The sequence below is a fragment of the Hypomesus nipponensis genome, chromosome 26 (assembly GCF_054491055.1).
Source record: "Hypomesus nipponensis isolate SF chromosome 26, ASM5449105v1, whole genome shotgun sequence".
Classification (NCBI taxonomy): Eukaryota; Metazoa; Chordata; class Actinopteri; order Osmeriformes; family Osmeridae; genus Hypomesus; species Hypomesus nipponensis.
In genome coordinates this window covers 3,116,091-3,133,126 of record NC_140386.1, presented here as the reverse complement: position 1 = coordinate 3,133,126, position 17,036 = coordinate 3,116,091, and the positions used below count along the sequence as shown (strand labels likewise).

The 17,036-nt window shown below is 39.1% G+C and overlaps 1 protein-coding gene across 5 annotated transcripts in view; it reads right to left on the bottom strand.

Annotated features, from left to right (window-relative positions):
• The window catches only part of rtca (RNA 3'-terminal phosphate cyclase), a 34,647-nt gene extending 18,334 nt beyond the window's left edge, over nt 1-16,313 (bottom strand). Inside the window, exons 1-6 of one of the 5 annotated variants that reach the window (XR_014750753.1) lie at nt 16,008-16,313; nt 15,811-15,911; nt 3,863-4,006; nt 3,497-3,620; nt 2,610-2,668; nt 2,309-2,450 (exon numbers count right to left, since the gene is read on the bottom strand). Coding sequence is in view for 4 of the 5 variants with exons in the window: in XM_084692621.1 (XP_084548747.1) it covers nt 2,309-2,450; nt 2,610-2,668; nt 3,497-3,620; nt 3,863-4,006; nt 15,811-15,911; nt 16,008-16,040 (603 nt within the window). In the remaining variant the exon portion in view is untranslated. The remainder of the gene's footprint in view (nt 1-2,308; nt 2,451-2,609; nt 2,669-3,496; nt 3,621-3,862; nt 4,007-15,810; nt 15,912-16,007) is intronic. The other 4 variants (XM_084692621.1, XM_084692620.1, XM_084692618.1 and 1 more) reach the window with 4 other exon arrangements.
• Between the last annotated feature and the right edge of the window lie 723 nt (nt 16,314-17,036).

The window sequence follows — 17,036 nt, the reverse complement described above, 5'->3', positions numbered from 1 at the left end:
CATGTGATGGTTGGATGGCTTGTTAATGGCCTGTCCCATCAATGATTAAACCAACTCACTGGGAACAGGAAATAAAAAAAGAATCAACATGTCAGAATTTGATCAAAGAGGTCAGGCTACTACTGAAATCTTCCCTCAAATTCTCCCTTGCTGCCAAGACAGCCGCCAAGAGAGGGCTACCATGCCATGTGCATCAAGGTGCACTATACCTTATTTTCCACAGAGCCCATCGTTTGCAGACGGGCTGGATGAGTGGTGTAACAATAAGCTTCACTTTCACGCCACATGTAAATCTTGCCTTTTCCCAAAATACCGGCTCAAAAAAACACAAAAAAAAACATGCACAGTGACAACATTAATACGCATCTTACTAAAGTCATACATTTTAAATTGTCCTACTTGAGGACTTGGCTTGACATTTCCTTACTTGGCTACATTTGTCTGACCTCAGACAATTCTCTGTCTTTCTTCCTTTTCCTTATGCAGTACAATACATCTTCAATCTACACATATTGCAAACATGTTCTACTTGAACCTGCTATACATTTGCTGTAACACGTGCACTATATGTCCTACGGCATAACTTGATCTTTTTTGCTTTGACACTGGTGCGTCTTTACTCCCCTTCAAGGTTGTGAGATGAAGCTATATTCATATGCTCATTGGAACATTGATGGAATGAGCAGTCATACAAATGTAATTATATTAGTGGTGGGCATAGATTAATTTTTTTAATCTAGATTAATCTCACTGAGCAAGGAGCGATTTCCCTTGTTTCTGTGTTGAACAAACCCCTGTTCTAGTGTATTACAGTGGACGGCGACTCCTGTTCTCCTGCATGTTCCCATGTGCCACTTGGCGTTCAGTTGGTATTAGGGTTGCACGCACGCACACACAGTGGTGGGCATAGATTATTTTTTTAATCTAGATTAATCTCACTGTAATCTTGGTGTTAATCTAGATTAAAATGGCTCATTTGAATTCCGCCGAAGATATTCAGAATATGTATGCTACCCAAATAATGACTAAAAGTAAGTCTTTGAGAACGGGTTTCTCAAGCCAGGTGGCACATTAGACCAGGGGCTCATTTCCTGATTCCAAAATGCATCACAAACTGCTTGAGAAAGCTGTTCTACTATGATAATTGGTGATGAAAATAAATAATGTTCTATTAGATGTACTTGTGTTTATTAACTGTTTATTCAATTAGTTAGCTTGGCTGATAGAGCTGTGCTGACGGGCTTGCCTCGGTTGCATTCAAACATAGTAGTTTGACAACAACTCTTCCCCTGCGCTACATCAGTGCTTGGCCCGGCATCTTCCGCATTAACTAAGGGATGCTTTGCATTTAGGTGGTATTTGAGATTGGAAGAACTCCTACAGTAAACTAATTCCGCATAGCACAAGGTGCAAACAACCTTAGTCTTTGAAGTTTCAATTGGTAAGCTTCTTCAAAATACATTTACCCTGAAGCAAACCCGGCGGCTTCATAGCTGCATCCATGTTAGCACGTCACGTTTGATGTGATAAATTCATACACAAGGCATACACACAGGTTCAAAGACTCGTTCTTGTGCAATTTGGCTAGGTATACATACGCTCTAAAATATCGAGGTGAAAGTCATCATAGCTTGCGTAGTATAGACCCAGCTCCCAACCCAACTTTGAGAATAGATTAACGGCAATATTTGTTTTATCGCGCGATAAGAGTCTTCACGTTAACGCCGATAACGGCCCACCACTAGATTACATTCATGTGCTTTTTGGTTTGTTCCAACCATTCCAAAACAATGATAAGACTTTTATCACAAGTTCAACATAACTGAATTTAGTTTTTGCTAGTGATTATGTTGCAGAAAGTACAGCATATAAGGCTAAATACAAGAGTAACACAAGCCGGCCAACTAAACTATACTCAACTAAAACTAGTTGAGTAGTAATTTAGCACCCAAAAAAATATACCGCACAACTAAAAACATTGGCAGCCTCAATTGTTTTTGCATGGAAACCTTTTAGAAATGCAGACGAACCTTGTACCTTTTCTCTAAAATATTAATGAATAAATTGTGAGAAGAATGAGAAGAGTGAAAAATATGCAAGCAAGAGATTTAACTAAATTAAAGCCATCAAGGCTGCAAAGGTGAGTGAGTTAAGACAATAAGAGTGACAGATAATGTCATATGAAGCAACTATTAAACCCAGTGAGTTATCGGCATGCAGTTGTGAGATCAAAGAAATGCTGAATTAAAAATATGCTTTTATATTAATAGCCACATTTGTAGTACAATAATCCTGAACTACTACATACCTTATAGGGCAACACTCCAGCAACAAAGGCTCTCCCATGTATCTTAGAGATGGTTCCTCGCTCAGTCATGCTGATTGGAGTCAGTTCTTTCACTGGATTTATTTTTACCATCACTTCACCCCCACCTTTAGGATAGTATCCCCTATTGGAAATGTAAACATATTTTCATACTGTGCATACACACATGAACAAACATCACTGTCTGTTGAATACAACAGTAGTTGCAAAACAAAAAAGAAATTTGTCAAATATGATAGGGCTCCATGTTAATAGAGCAATATAGGAAATTGAGACAGCTCACCTCATTTTTACATCACAGTCAAAGTGTACTCCAAATCTTTCCACAATAGGTTTAAATACCTGAAATATACATGAACATAAAAAAGCATTACTCATAGTTTGTATCAACTGACATTTAATTACTGTCAAGTTCAAGGAATACTTGTAACATTTTCAGAGCTTTCAGAATACTGCTTTTGGTTTTAAATATCTGTTGGCCTTTACAGAAGGTCAACAGTATGGGATAATTTGAACATAACTTAATATTCCATATTTTAACACTCCCCATTTACAGATATGTGTAAATACACTTGACGTTAACAACAAACATCTTAGATACTTTGTTTTAATTTTGTTGAGTTGGTGTCAAATATATATTATTGGCATATCAGTCCACTTGGTTTCAGCCTAATATGGTATGTGGAGATACATGTTGCATACATATTTATGGACGTAGGCACAGCTATATTTGTTTCCACATTATAAAAGGGCAAAGTCAACTTTCAAACAGAAATGTTCTGAAAAAATTAAGCACAATTTGAAAGGTACTAAATGGTTAATGCTCAGTCTGATTGTGTTCCATCTGTATTTACTTTTACATTTATAGGGGAGTCAGATGGCTGAGCGGTTAGGGAATCAGACTAGTAAACTGAAGGTTGCCAGATTGATTCCCGGCCATGACAAATGGCGTTGTGTCCTTGGGCAAGGCACTTCATCCTACTTTCAAGTTAGCCATATACATTTTGTGTATGCCAGGGTTTAATTATTGAAAATGCAATAATCAAGTGAAATTTGGCATGAGCATATGTCTTGTGTGCTCGTGGTTTGTTTCCAATAGTTTTCCTGGGATAAATATGAATCTTTGAAAGCATCAAACAAAATTACTGTATTTCTACAGTATCACTATACCTTAATAGTGTAGTCAATTTGTGGGGCCATCTCTGCATTGGTGCCCCCCTTCAGACAGAGATGTAAGGGACCATCTGCATACAGGCCACATGGTAAAGACACCTGCAACAGCAGCCCAATACTCCTAAACTCAACAGCAAAAATAGAGGGCAAAGAGAAAAGAAGAGTTTAACGGAAGCCGATACAAATTTCAGCATTATTGTTGATGTTAAAATCTATTCACAATGGGATGATCTTAACAAATCAGACTGTTTTCATGTTGTGTACTTAGCCAAACAGCTTTTGTCAATTTTTTTTATTTTCATATTTCTTAAAGTGGGTGTATATATTGGTAAAATTTTAGTAATGAAACAACTTCTGGCTTACCCTGCAGTATGGGTGTCTGCAATGTGACTCCCAGCCTTGATTTTTCCTGGGGTGAACACTACTTCTGTTGATCCAACAGTGCCTCCCTCTAACCTGCCCCCACAAATGTCCCTCACCAATTCCAATCCAGACAGATGCTGTGGTCTGGTGAAATGAAGACGGTGGTTACATTTACATTACATTTAGCAGACGCTCTTATCCAGAGCAACTTACAGTAAGTAGGGACATTCCCCCGAGGCAAGTAGGGGTGAAGTGCCTTGCCCAAGGACACCACATCATTTGGCATGGCCCGGGAATCGAACTGGCAACCCTCAGATTACAAGCCCCGATTCCCTAACCGCTCAGCCTCCTGACTCCCATGGTTAACAATTACAAGATTCGACCAGTGGGCAAAAAATGGGTTGAGCTTCACACGTAATACTGAGTGCAATGATTGGAAGGGATACTTCTCTGTCTACCTTCCTACCTACCGTCTGGCAATAGTCAGGCAGCGCATTTATTGGTTTTGTGGAAGAATCTTTAAACAATAGGGTGGGACATTTTGGTTTGAATTAGGGGTGGGCGGTAGAGAAATATACCGGTATGAATTTAGCCGACGGTATGGATTTTTACGATACCGGTATTGACGATACCGACATAACCGCAGTAGAGCATTCCAGAAATAAAAGTTATCACAGACCCATTCACACCAGACACGGCATAAAATTACCGTACAGAACTTCCAATGACATGACGCCTATATTTACTGTCCAACTGCATTTTCTCCAGTTAAAAATTGTCTAGATTTATAGAAAAAAAAAAAATATATATCATAATGTATATATAATCATATGGAATTTCAATTTTTTTTGTTACTGAAAGTGTCAAAATATCATGTGGTGCGACTGCTCAGGCATGACTTCTATTTTGGAAACTTATGGAAATGTGCTCATAATGTATTAAAATGTATTTTGTGCCCTGTTTGGCATAATTTCCAAAGTGTGTTAGTCTTATATGAAATTACAGTGCTCTTTTGTTGATATTTCTGTCATAATATATAAACAAACTTTGTCCGAGTATGCCCATGTTATGAAGTATCATGTGGTGCGACCATCAAGAAATGTAAATTTTGGAGCTTTTATTTTGAATTCCACTGAAAGATAGGAAGTTGCATCATACATCAGTTTGCAAAAGACCCTTGAAGGCAACAAGCAGGCAGAGCCTGTTTAAGGAGAGCCTTGCCAATCCCTATTAAGCCCCATTGTACCGAATTTAGCTGCAGTTCCACCAGTATTGCACTGGGGGTGGTTGCGAGCGAGTGCATGTTGAATGGCAGTCTATGGAGCTAAACGGCTAATTTAGTCTCTTTTGCCTGATTATCGTTGAGAAATCTCCGATTTGATTGTAGTTTTTGCATGTTTAACATGGATTATAGGTCTAAAGTTGAATGAACGAGTACTTATGTCCTTTTGATTTCTTACAGGGTGAGTCGTTGTTGCCCATAACACGCTAGCATTCTGCTAATGAATGCTGATTGCTTAGTGAAGGACTGATACGACCAGAGCTCCCGCTTGAAGGCATCCGAAGCGGAATCAGAATGTCAGAGCATTAGCAACATCATTAGCAAGCCAAAACTCTTTCTAGCATGTGTATTGACAGGGAGAGCCTAACCTGTCAGCTGTGTTGTTGATGCCCTGAGAGAAAAAAGTAAGTGACCAGAGCTTGCCGTAAAGCAGTAGCTCTGGTCGTACGATGTGTATGACGTCAATTTTCAAAAGCTTTTTAGAACAGAAAGGTGACTTTAAAACAATCTAACAGCCAGCAGTGTGTATTTTTTTGCCTCCCCTTTCGAATTCAGAATTCAAATTACTAGACAAAAAATTATATCCTGAGAAAATTTGATTTTGAGGTTTACCGCTCCATAGACCTCCATTCATTCTGCATTCGCTCGTTAGCGCCCTCACATGGAACTTCAACCAGTTCAGAACCCAGAAGTTTCCCGAGAGTGGCAGTTCTCTCTATATTAGACATTCTCTGATATAGGGGAGCAGTTCAGGAAGTAGAGCGGAAACGGCTCAAAAACTTGTCTATAGACCAAGGCTCTGTTCGAAAACTTAGACAGCTGTCTTAATCCTTGATGTCTTACTAGACAGGTGTCTAACAAGACAGCTCTCTTCGGGGTAAGGTATCTTAAAAACCGTTGTTTTCAAACAGCCTATTAAGACAGGATGTACGTCATCGCGCTGCGTGTACTTATGTGCTAGCACTAGCGCGCTTTGTCAGACGGCAGTCAATTGCATTGAGTTTATTGTCACACTAAGTCAAGTTAAGCTGTATTTAAACTTCTGTTAGATATAGGCTCAATAGCTCATAACATTTGTGTTTGTATTTCACTCATTTGATAGGATTATGATAAAACGCAGCAACTAGCTAGTGTCTGCACTGCACGGCGATGCTAGCTACTGTACGTTATCGAAAAGTGGGAGCAAATTTACAAATTAGGAGTGTCATCAATAAAATAAGTACATTTTCAGCAACTACACTGCCCACTTCTTGATACATTTTTATTCAGATGCTGATTTACAAGTACCGTTTAGCTGAAATATGAATTGTAAAAACTTAGAGCAATGGCGGTCAAAGGATTCTGTTTAAAGGGGCAATTGACAGTTTGTAGGGGTATTTCACACTGTTCCTTAAGGTCTCCAAATAGGGTATGTAACATTGGTTGGGTTGAAAATGGCCCGGGTGCTGTTCTATGCCCACTGACAGATCCTCTGAAATGTTCCTGGGAAAAAACACTAGCTTTTCTCCTTTTATGGTATGCTCATTAATATTTAGATGAGCTGCGCGCTGATTGGTTGGTTTTCAACGAGTGAAGCTGGGGAGCAAAAACGCAACACGGCCAACAGCAGCACTCGCTGAAATACCGAAGTTGGAGACTTAAAATAAAAACGCGCAAATAAATTAGTGTCTACACAACACTGTTTTCAACAGATTGACTATATATCATTTGAAATGATAACATTACTTGTTTCCACTTCTGTTGTTGAAGCAAACTGGATTGACTTGGGTGGGTAGAACGTTAGGCTACAGCTTAGCAACCAAACCATACCCTGATTCTACTCTGCTTCAGTTAGCTAGCTAGCTCTAAATAACTTGCTGAAAAATAACATGACCAAGATCTGGACAAACATGCATCTTGAAATGTAGATTTACATTACACAGGTTATTTATTTGAATGAAACACAGTAAGGAACATGAAATCAACGTTAGCCCCATTGCCAAAAACTAGGCTAAATTATCACACATTCTACCTATGCTCTTGCGTTAGCAAGCTGAACTTGTTTACATGCCTACAGTCTAGGTGTTACTAGTAACAGTTACTAGCAATGCTACCGTATCCTGTATCAAGCACCTGCCTTTCTCCAGTTCTTTCAAATAGATTATCTAGACAGGCGTTAGCAATAAGCCAGACTGCTGTTCGTTTTCTGGCAATTTTTCGGAAGCTTCCCTTCTAATGCCGACTACAGCTAGTCTAGGTAGAGTCATTTGATGTGTGTAGAAACTTATTTAGCATTCTACCTGGTATGCTATGTTATACAGGAAACGTTAGCATTGCTAATAACTGTTAGCACAACATCATACATATACATTTTGTATGCATCATACTGTCCTTATAGGCGGTTGCAATGAGCATAAGGTCGGAACAGCACCTCTTTCCAGGTTCAGCTTCCTAGCAAATCTTGCTTGCTATTGTCCAAGGTTGTCAAAACTGTCTTGGGTGAAATGTGCAGAGCAAATTAATCTTCTCATAAGACAACAGCAGCCATGCCTGTTGAATGTTTGGCTCCTTGGGAAGACTGTGAGTGTTAGCCTTCCCTGTAGGCTACAGCCTGGAACACTAAGCCAATAAGAGGGCGATCACCGGTCCTACGTGGGACCGGTAGCTTTGTTGAAAAGCTAGCGTTTTACAGCCAAATGTTTTCTTTTTGAGATTTGAATAGGAAAGAGGTGTCAATGGACTTTGATATTCACGGTATGTTCATTTTACCCACCGAACTGGCGTTATTCAACTATGACAAGGTAAAATCGGTTTTGCAGTCAATTGCCCCTTTAACTTGTTGCTCACGGTAACCCCGCGCACAGAGTTATGGGTAATACGTGCCGCCATGAACGGTGCGTTCACACTGCAGCGGGGCGGGCAGAGCGGGGCGTCAGCTTCCCATTCATTTTCAATGAAACCAGGCATTGACGCCCGCGTAGGGCATTGTGGGAAGGCGAGCGGGGCGGCGAAAGTTGGATTTTCTAAACTTTATGTAAATGATGGGCGTGAAAACGCCAGCGATGGCCAATCGGGTTGGTTTCTTGTTTCTTGTAACGTAGCAACTGTTGGTCATGGTAAACATTTCTAGGTTTGACAATTTCAAGATGGAAGATCAACTCATCGTATGTGTGTCTTCATACCCAGTATTGTATGATACGTCTATGTTCAATTACAGAGATGTAAACAAAAAGAATTATGCCTGGCGCAGGGTTGCTGAGGTTGTCGGCATCCCTGGTGTGTTGTATTTTGTACTTTAATTCAGTTTTTCACATTACGTAACTTTCTTCTGTGCTAGCTGCATAGTCTAGCTAGCTCACCCGGCACACGATTGACATTCAACGCTGAAATGCTGGCTGGCAGCCACTCGCTATCCATACAGTGAATGTGTAGTGGCAAGTCATAATCTAGCGATTGATTTGCAGAGATTTCGAGTAATATAATAAAAGGTTACACATGTCAACTTTTTTTTTTCTCTGATGCATCTTTTTTTCCAGACGGAACAAGACCCGTTACTGTACATAGAGTGCGGGTGGCATTTAATCTTTCACTCTGCCTAAAAAAAGTGTGGAAAAAGATAACCTATTGTGTGCTGTAGATAAGATCATGTCAGATCCAGAATGCGTATCGGATTTTTGCTTAATGTGTGTAAAAGTTGTATTTTGTCTGCACATTTGCCATGACATTATACGAACTACAACAGTGATTTAAGAGAACTACAGCTCTGAATTAATCTGTCTGACACGCTCCAAGAGTGGTGCACTGTGGGAAGGCCGGCGGTGCAGAACGGTAAAAAAGTCTGCAGTGTGAACGCACCGTAAGACAGCAAGGCAGCTCATATGCTCTCTTAAAAAAAATGACCGTTATGTGACGTATTTCAAGTTATCTTAGACAGGAAGAGAAGATTTAAAACATTTCGAACAGACCTCGCTGTCTTACAGTTTTTCTCCATTGGTTTGGCTCATTTCACGAAACAGAAATTCTCAAAACAACACGTGCAAACCTCCAAACCGCTGGGCAGTTGTTCACAACAGATTGGAATTTTTCCATTCCTTTAATCAAATTGCAATTGTATTGGCACATCCTTCTAAATGACAAGTGCAATTGCCTACAGTTTGCACACATTTCAAATGATTTAGCACATCTTTGAAATGGTTAGGTATAATTGCCTTCAATTAGGCCAACTATCAATTGAAAATATCTTGCTGGTCTAAACTGACTGTTGTTTATCAGTCAAGTGGTTGTTCTCTGCAAAACATATTGGCATCATTTCCTTGTGTACATCATCACCTGCACAATAGTTCACTCCACTGTCAAAATCTTTCAGGCACATACTACCATGAAAAACATGATGGTATATACTGTAATATGGATCTCTTGGATCATCTGCTTACAGTCATTGTCAGGTGCAACGAGAACTTTACAAAACAAGGGGACACATCCTATCACCAATCAAACAGTAAGTTTAGTTAGCTGACAGGAGCAATGCAGCAGTATAAATGCTTCCATCAAATATATAGAGCTTGTCCCAGGCCAGCTCGGGGGAAACATCACTGTTTGTGCTGCCATTTCAGAGAATGGTGTAGTCACCCACATTCCCAGTCTTGGTCCATACAATACCCAGACGCTCCTGGTGTTCGTGTACGGCCTGCACTCCGATCTTATCCCTCTACATGAGAGGGGTTTGGTAGGGCCTCACTTCCTTACATTTGTCAAAGATGACCAGGAGAGTGAGGACGACAACTAGTGAAACTCCAGCTTTGCTTTACTTTCTTACTGTATGTGTTTCCTTCTTGCCATGAAATGCACCCTCTGCAACTCTGACTAGGAAGGGGTCACATGCCTGAAAAGTACCATGGTAACTCATACTAGTCCATTCAGTGTACAATAGGAATCATTTGATGCTGGGATATACAGAACAGACAATAGAGGAGGTGCATTTCATGCCAGGCTTACTGTAATGCACCCCCTGCTAACTCTGACTAGGAAAGTGTCACTTGCCTGAAACTTACTGTGGTTACTCATACTACTAGTGTAGGTTATACATAATGTTAGTTTTGTGCTTATTGTATGACAGTATATTGTGCTGTACACATTTCCTGTTACAGTAACCATGATGTATGGCAATTATAGTAACAATTTCCATGGCAGTGTAAGTGCAATATTTGATGTGAAACCTTGTAGGCTACTTTTGAATTACTGTAATCTTTTTTCAATTTAATAAACATTTACATTTTACATGTGTAAGGCTGGGTGTCAAACCTGCCCCCACCTCTCATATGCTAAAGTCTGGAGTTTGTGGACGGTCTCAACTTAATGGCTCTCACACCCCATTCAAGATGTGGTCTGATTGGTTGTTCTTGTGTATAAAAGGAATTGTAATGCATTGTTCTAACGATTCTTCGTCTCCTGAGACCTTCTCCTCAGTTCTCCCTTGTCCTACTGTCCTACTCCTTGCTCACCTCTTGCTTTCTCTCTGATTTACAATCATCATGGTAGAGTAAGTAAGATTGAAAGCTTTCATATTGTAACCTGTTTGCCTTGTAATTGATTTCATTCATTTGCAAAGTTATTAAATGCGTATTTCATTTAACTGTACTTTGACCATTCTTGCTCTGATTTAACCCATAGAGTCAAATACCTGGAATTCTATTGGTATTGGAATTATTTGGTTCATGCTAATACACTGTTCAGTTTCCCCATCTTCCTTTAAACCATAGGGGAATTAGTTTTGGTTGTCTGGACAATATTCACCCCCCTACACATGTATTAATTTAGCTTTTATCCAAAGCGACTTCCAAGAGAGAGCTTTACAAAAGTGCATAGGTCAATGATCCTAAACAACGAGATAACATTGTGGTTAGCCAAAACATGAAGCATACATTACAGTATTGTTGCTTGCTTTTCTACAGGTACACTCTTGCACTTTCGAGGTTCATGTTATTTAGTTGTAACTTATTTAGCTACATGCTCTTATGGTTCTTCCCTTTTGCACTTATTTGGGTTTTTCACAATGTATGCTTCATGTTTTGTTTGGGGCTACTGGGGCTATTGCGTTGTTGTGGTCAGTGACCTATGGAATCTTGTAAAGCTTTCTTGGAGGTCGCTTTGGATAGAGGAATCTGCTAAATGAATACATGTAGATTGAGACACATTGTATTCTGGAAAGAAAACATCTACTACAGAAACTATAACACAGTGCACATGAGTGATATTTCTAAGGTCCACTGCCATACTGACAAAACATCTAAACATTTTGACCTGCAGTGTTTACACAATGCCAAAGGGACTTTTCCTTTTGGGGGCACTGACTATTTGGATGAGAAAAGGATTTAGTTGACTGATAAAGTTGTCTGTTTTAGGAAAGAGATGACCCTTTGCAGGTGTTCCATGATGTTTTGCTGAACCATCTGGGTTATTTTGGCAAATGTATTTAAAGGTTTGAGAATGTTCTCTTTTTTCTCGAGAGATGAGCCAAAGCAATCGAGAAGGAACTTTTCATTTTGGGGGCACTGGCTAATTTTACAAGAAAATGATTTGGTTTTGAAGCATGAGTTAACTGTTTTGGGTGAGATATGACCTTTTGAAGGTGATCTATGTAGTTGTGCTGAACCATATAGGCTATTTTGCAAAATGCATGTGGAGCTTTGAGAATGTAATTTCTGTTTCAAGAATTGAGCCAAAGCAATGGAGAAAAACTGTAAAAGGAAGGAAGGAAGGACGCATTTTAAGACATTTCGAACAGAGCCCATTTATCACCTTACGTCACACAACTGTCAAGCAGGCTCAACTGCGCATGTCGGTTGCAAAATACAAACTTTTCCCCGGTCTATTACACTTGGAGTGTCAATCAGGTCATCATATATCTAGATATTAGATAGCTAGATATTAACTTTTTGAGGGCTCTTGGCCTTTGGACCAATACATTTACGTTTCATTTGTCTATGCACAAAAGTCACTTGACCCCGATACCCTTAAATAGGCTGACCAAGTGATCGGGCAAAACTAGCCTGGCAAACGGAGGTCGCTATCTCAGGCAAATGAGAATGAAACAGGCTCGGTTAAAGAAATCAGAGTTGCTGGCTATCTTCATCAGGCTCGTATCTACATTGGGCAGTCCTCCCTGACGTTTCCGTGTAGAATGGAGTGAATTACAACATTGTGCACACTGCCAGTGAGCGAGACTGACTGAGGCTAACGTCAAAACAGTGTAGCAGAGTCAAACCGCCAACACAACCATTTCTGATCCACTCATTAAGACACAGTACTGATCACCAGGACAACTGATTGCATTATATGACGTCTCACACAATGCCACTATCTTCTGGATAGTGAACTAGAAGAACTATTGGAATTTGTGTGACAATTTATGCTTTACCGTTAAATGCTGTGTTGATGTAATTTGATGATTTAATGAAACTTCCTTTCCTGTTATGATAAGTCAGTCAATATTAATATCAAAATGATTGTACCATACTAACCAAACTATTTCTGAACATTGTATTGTTATATTTTGAAGTTTAAGCATCCCATGGACATTTGAAATATTGACTTCAATCTACCGACCACTTCACACCTATCTTATCTCAGGACAACGCCCAGTCAGGTAAACTGACCAATGAAAAGTTCACCCTCAAAAAGGGATAACCTGCATTTCTTAGATTATAAAAACCCAAGATGAACAATCACTCCCCGCTTGTTCGTAGGAACTAAACTGAAGTGAACACGTAAGTTCTAAATTATTCCTCTCAACTTGCAAATTCACTGAGCGCCCGGAACTTTGACAAAAGATTCCACTGTTCTATTTTCGTTGGACGATAACGAAACTGACTCTACCCTTCTTCAAGCCGACCAAAGTAACTGCGATTTGCTATATCTCTTATTTGTGAACATTGGCATATTGTGGTTGAATTTGTTACGTTTGATTTTAGTTTGCAAATGATTTTAACCTGACTCACGTTAGGATTATCCTACCATTGCATTAACTGTCCAGTTGTCTCTTGAGGCCTATCTCTCTCTCTCCTCCCCTTTTCCCTCTCCACGTGCTCTCTCAATTGTGTATCCCGCTTCCATAACGTTATAGGACCTTCTGTACTGTTGTAGCCAAACTAACCCATAATTTGTTCATCCCAATTGCATTTGCTTAAAATAAATCATTGTGTGTAATATTCGCATATCCCTCATGTTATCTGATCTGCTCTACTTTCATAGAATTCACTACTTAAGATTAGACTGATTATTACGAGTGCTATTATTCAATGTTATTAAATAAGGTTTCCTCTGTCCCCTTTAACAAATCAGAGGTGCTGCCCCAAGAACTAGATACTTTATCATAAATTAAGTATTGCTAATCTTAAACGTGCAAACCACGCTACAACAGTCTAATGGGGAGGCAGTCTCACTCAGATTGCCAGTTTAAACAAATAAAAAAAATAATCGTACCAGCTGGCTAAAAGCAGAATTTCCATATCTCTTGAAAGCTGCCCAGCTCGACTTTTTAGATGTAGAATTTACTGTAAAACTGTTAAGTTTTTAACTTTGTGACATGACGGGAAGAAATGGTTGCCGCTCGACCATGCAGTCTGTAGTGGCCGACATTCTCACTCAAATTTCAAGACTTTCGTGACCCAAATCAGAATGCTGATGCGACAGATCAATGGGTAATCGCTTTCTCTCTTAAAGGCTGTCCTCAATGGAGGATTATAGGGGCCAAAACTAAATAAATAAATATTATAACACAAAGCTTAAATAAATGACTAATTATATAATGTGATGCCCAATTGACAGACAAAATATATAAATTACAAATTAAATGAGACACTAAATATATAAATGTTACATGTATTTGTGTGTGTGTATGTGTATATATATATATATATATATATATATATATTTACGTTTTAATGTGTTCACATTTATTTATTTATACTTACATTTATTTATTTATATTTACATTTATCCACGGTGTAACTTTCTGCAGCAAAATAAATCCGTCGTCCCCCGTCACCAAGTCAGGGGGCAGGTTAAAGCCTCTGATTGGTGAATGAACAGTATTACACACCAGGCAGACTCCACCAGTCGGTCAAGCTCTCTTCAATCTAGAGGGATGCTCTATCGCCTCACTCTACGGCTGCTAGGGGTGTGCAACACTGCACGATGTGGTATAGATCCGATACAAAGGAGTAAATACAGGGCCAGTATTGCCAATACCGATACTTTTGGCTTAGAAAAGCAGTTTATCTACTTTCATGTCGGGGAAAGCAATGCCTCATAATTGATTAAGTGAATACATCATCAATATTAATATTTGAATGAACATTTAAAATGTTTCCTTTAATTAATTGTACATGATTATGATCATAATAAAACACAGGACTACGAGTTTTGTCAAAAATACTGTTAATGTGTGCCGCTGAGTCGTATTACTGCACGTACACGGCAACAACTCAGCCTAGCAGGGGAGGGGCAAAGTGAGTTTGAGCGAAGTTAGACGTTGTTTGCACAACCACTATGATGTAAAGGGAGTTGTGTACTCAGTGTGGAATGACGTAAGTATCGATCTTATCACGCTATCAATCAGGCTATTGATACCAACGTTGGTATCGATAGTTGCCGGGTTTCCCAACCCGGCCACTGACGGTCTTGAGATCGATTTGCCCACCCCTATGCTTTATCATCTCGCTGAGGATCGTGAACACATGTTCATTGATGTCTGTGTCAGTTAGGGCCAATATCATTCCTATAATTTCAGCGAAGCTCTCAATATGATGTAAAAAAGAAGTGAATTGGCAGGTGCCTCCATCTCTTCAGCCACCGGCAACATTTTGATCACTGTAGCATTCAATATTTCATTCATTGAATCCGCACAAGGTGCTGCCATCTTGGAATAGTCAAAAGCAGTCGATTGAAGTTGAACCACCAATCAGAGGCTTGAACCCGCCCCCTGACTTGGTGACGTGGGACGACGGATTTATTTTGCTGCAGCAAGTTACACCGTGGATAAATGTAAGGATAAATAAATGTAAGGATAAGTAAATAAATGTAAGGAGAAATAAATGTGAACACATTAAAATGTAAATATATATATGTACACACAAATACATGTAACATTTATATATTTAGTGTCATTTAATTTGTAATTCATATATTTTGTATATCAATTAGGTATTACATTATATAACTAGTCATTTATTTAAGCTTTGTATTATATAATTATTTATTTATCCAAGTATTTATTCATTTAGTTTTGGCCCCTATAATCCTCCATAGTCCTCCTCGACCTTTTTGATCTTTTTAAAATCTAACTATTTGCATTATCCGTGTGGTCCTTTTTCCATTTAAAATGCTATCCCTACCCGGTTTTCTGCAACCACATAGCGCGCGCATCCCGAATGTTTACAAACAAATAATTGGTCTATAGGTTGTGCCTTGTCAGGAGGGGGGGAAGTACACCCAATGAAATAGCCTGAGGAGAACTTTACTGGTGGCTAACTTTGGCACATAAATACGACACAAAGAAAATTAGCATTACAATGAAGCGACACTGAATTAAATGACTTAAAACGGTACAGAAACCGTAAACACGTGGAAGATTATGTGGACACATTTTATACTTCTACATCATTATAATCAAACATGCATTCTTTACCTTAATCCTGGCGTGCTTCTACCTGCGCGGATCTTGTTGATTGTAATCGACGTGCCACTGATGCAACTCAATGACGCTGATACTCTTACAACTTGTCCGCCCTAAAAACACAAGCAAATACAAATAAAATGGCTAAATACTAGAACATATATTTATTGTTTACAAATGATTCTTCATTTGAAATGAACGATACCTACACCCTCCATGATACTTCCGTCAATTTCAGCCATTCTTGAACAGAACGGTTTCTAACTTTTATCGAACACCGTGCTAAAATGTGATGACGTTTGCAGCCTTCGTACACCGGCTGGTCCCTGTCCTTTCTGGCAAACTACTCTGCAGGATTGAAAAACACGAACTACTCCACACTGAACACGCACTAAGGAGACGCAAATAAAACGATTATTCCGCAAATCTTAACAATGCCGTAATGTGGTTGAAATCCAACAAGACGGTGTCAATTGTATTCTTCTTCTTCTTTCTAGTCGAACTACCATTGAGAGGTGCACTACCGCCACCTACTGTTCGGGTGTCACGGTACTAAACATCAAATATTATGGTATGGAAGTATGGAGGACCAAACCTGCCATATTTACAAACGAATGAATGAATAAATGTCCACATCCATGCATTTAGACAGAAATAAACGAATATATATATTAATTAATGCACAATTGTCAATCAATAGTTACATATATTTTACATTTATGTATGTATTTATTTTGTATTCATTTATGTATTGATTTATTGATTCATTGATTTATTGATTCATTGATTTATTGATTTATTTATTCATTCATTCATTCATTTATATATTCATTTATTCATTTATTCATTTATTCATTTATTCATTTATTTATTAATTCATTCATTCATTCATTGTTCCCAATATGATAATGAGAGGAGGCCAGTAGGCGTGGAAACTGATGTTCAGACATTGCAATCAATCCAGAGCCATAGATTCAATCTAGCTAACGCCTGGGACACACTGGCTGCGAAGCGCCCTGGAGCGCCACAATATACTACGAATGGCGCGATGCTGTTCACACTAGACGCGCATTTCTCCACGCCGGTCACCAAGCCTTTCACCTTCTCTGAGATTTTCTTTTCTACGTGTAAAGCTGACATATACATAAACATGGCATAGGCTACAGGCTATTTAGGCAACTTGTTGCTCCAACAATAACCGTCGCAACGGCATCCCATTCCCAACATATCGTGGCAAC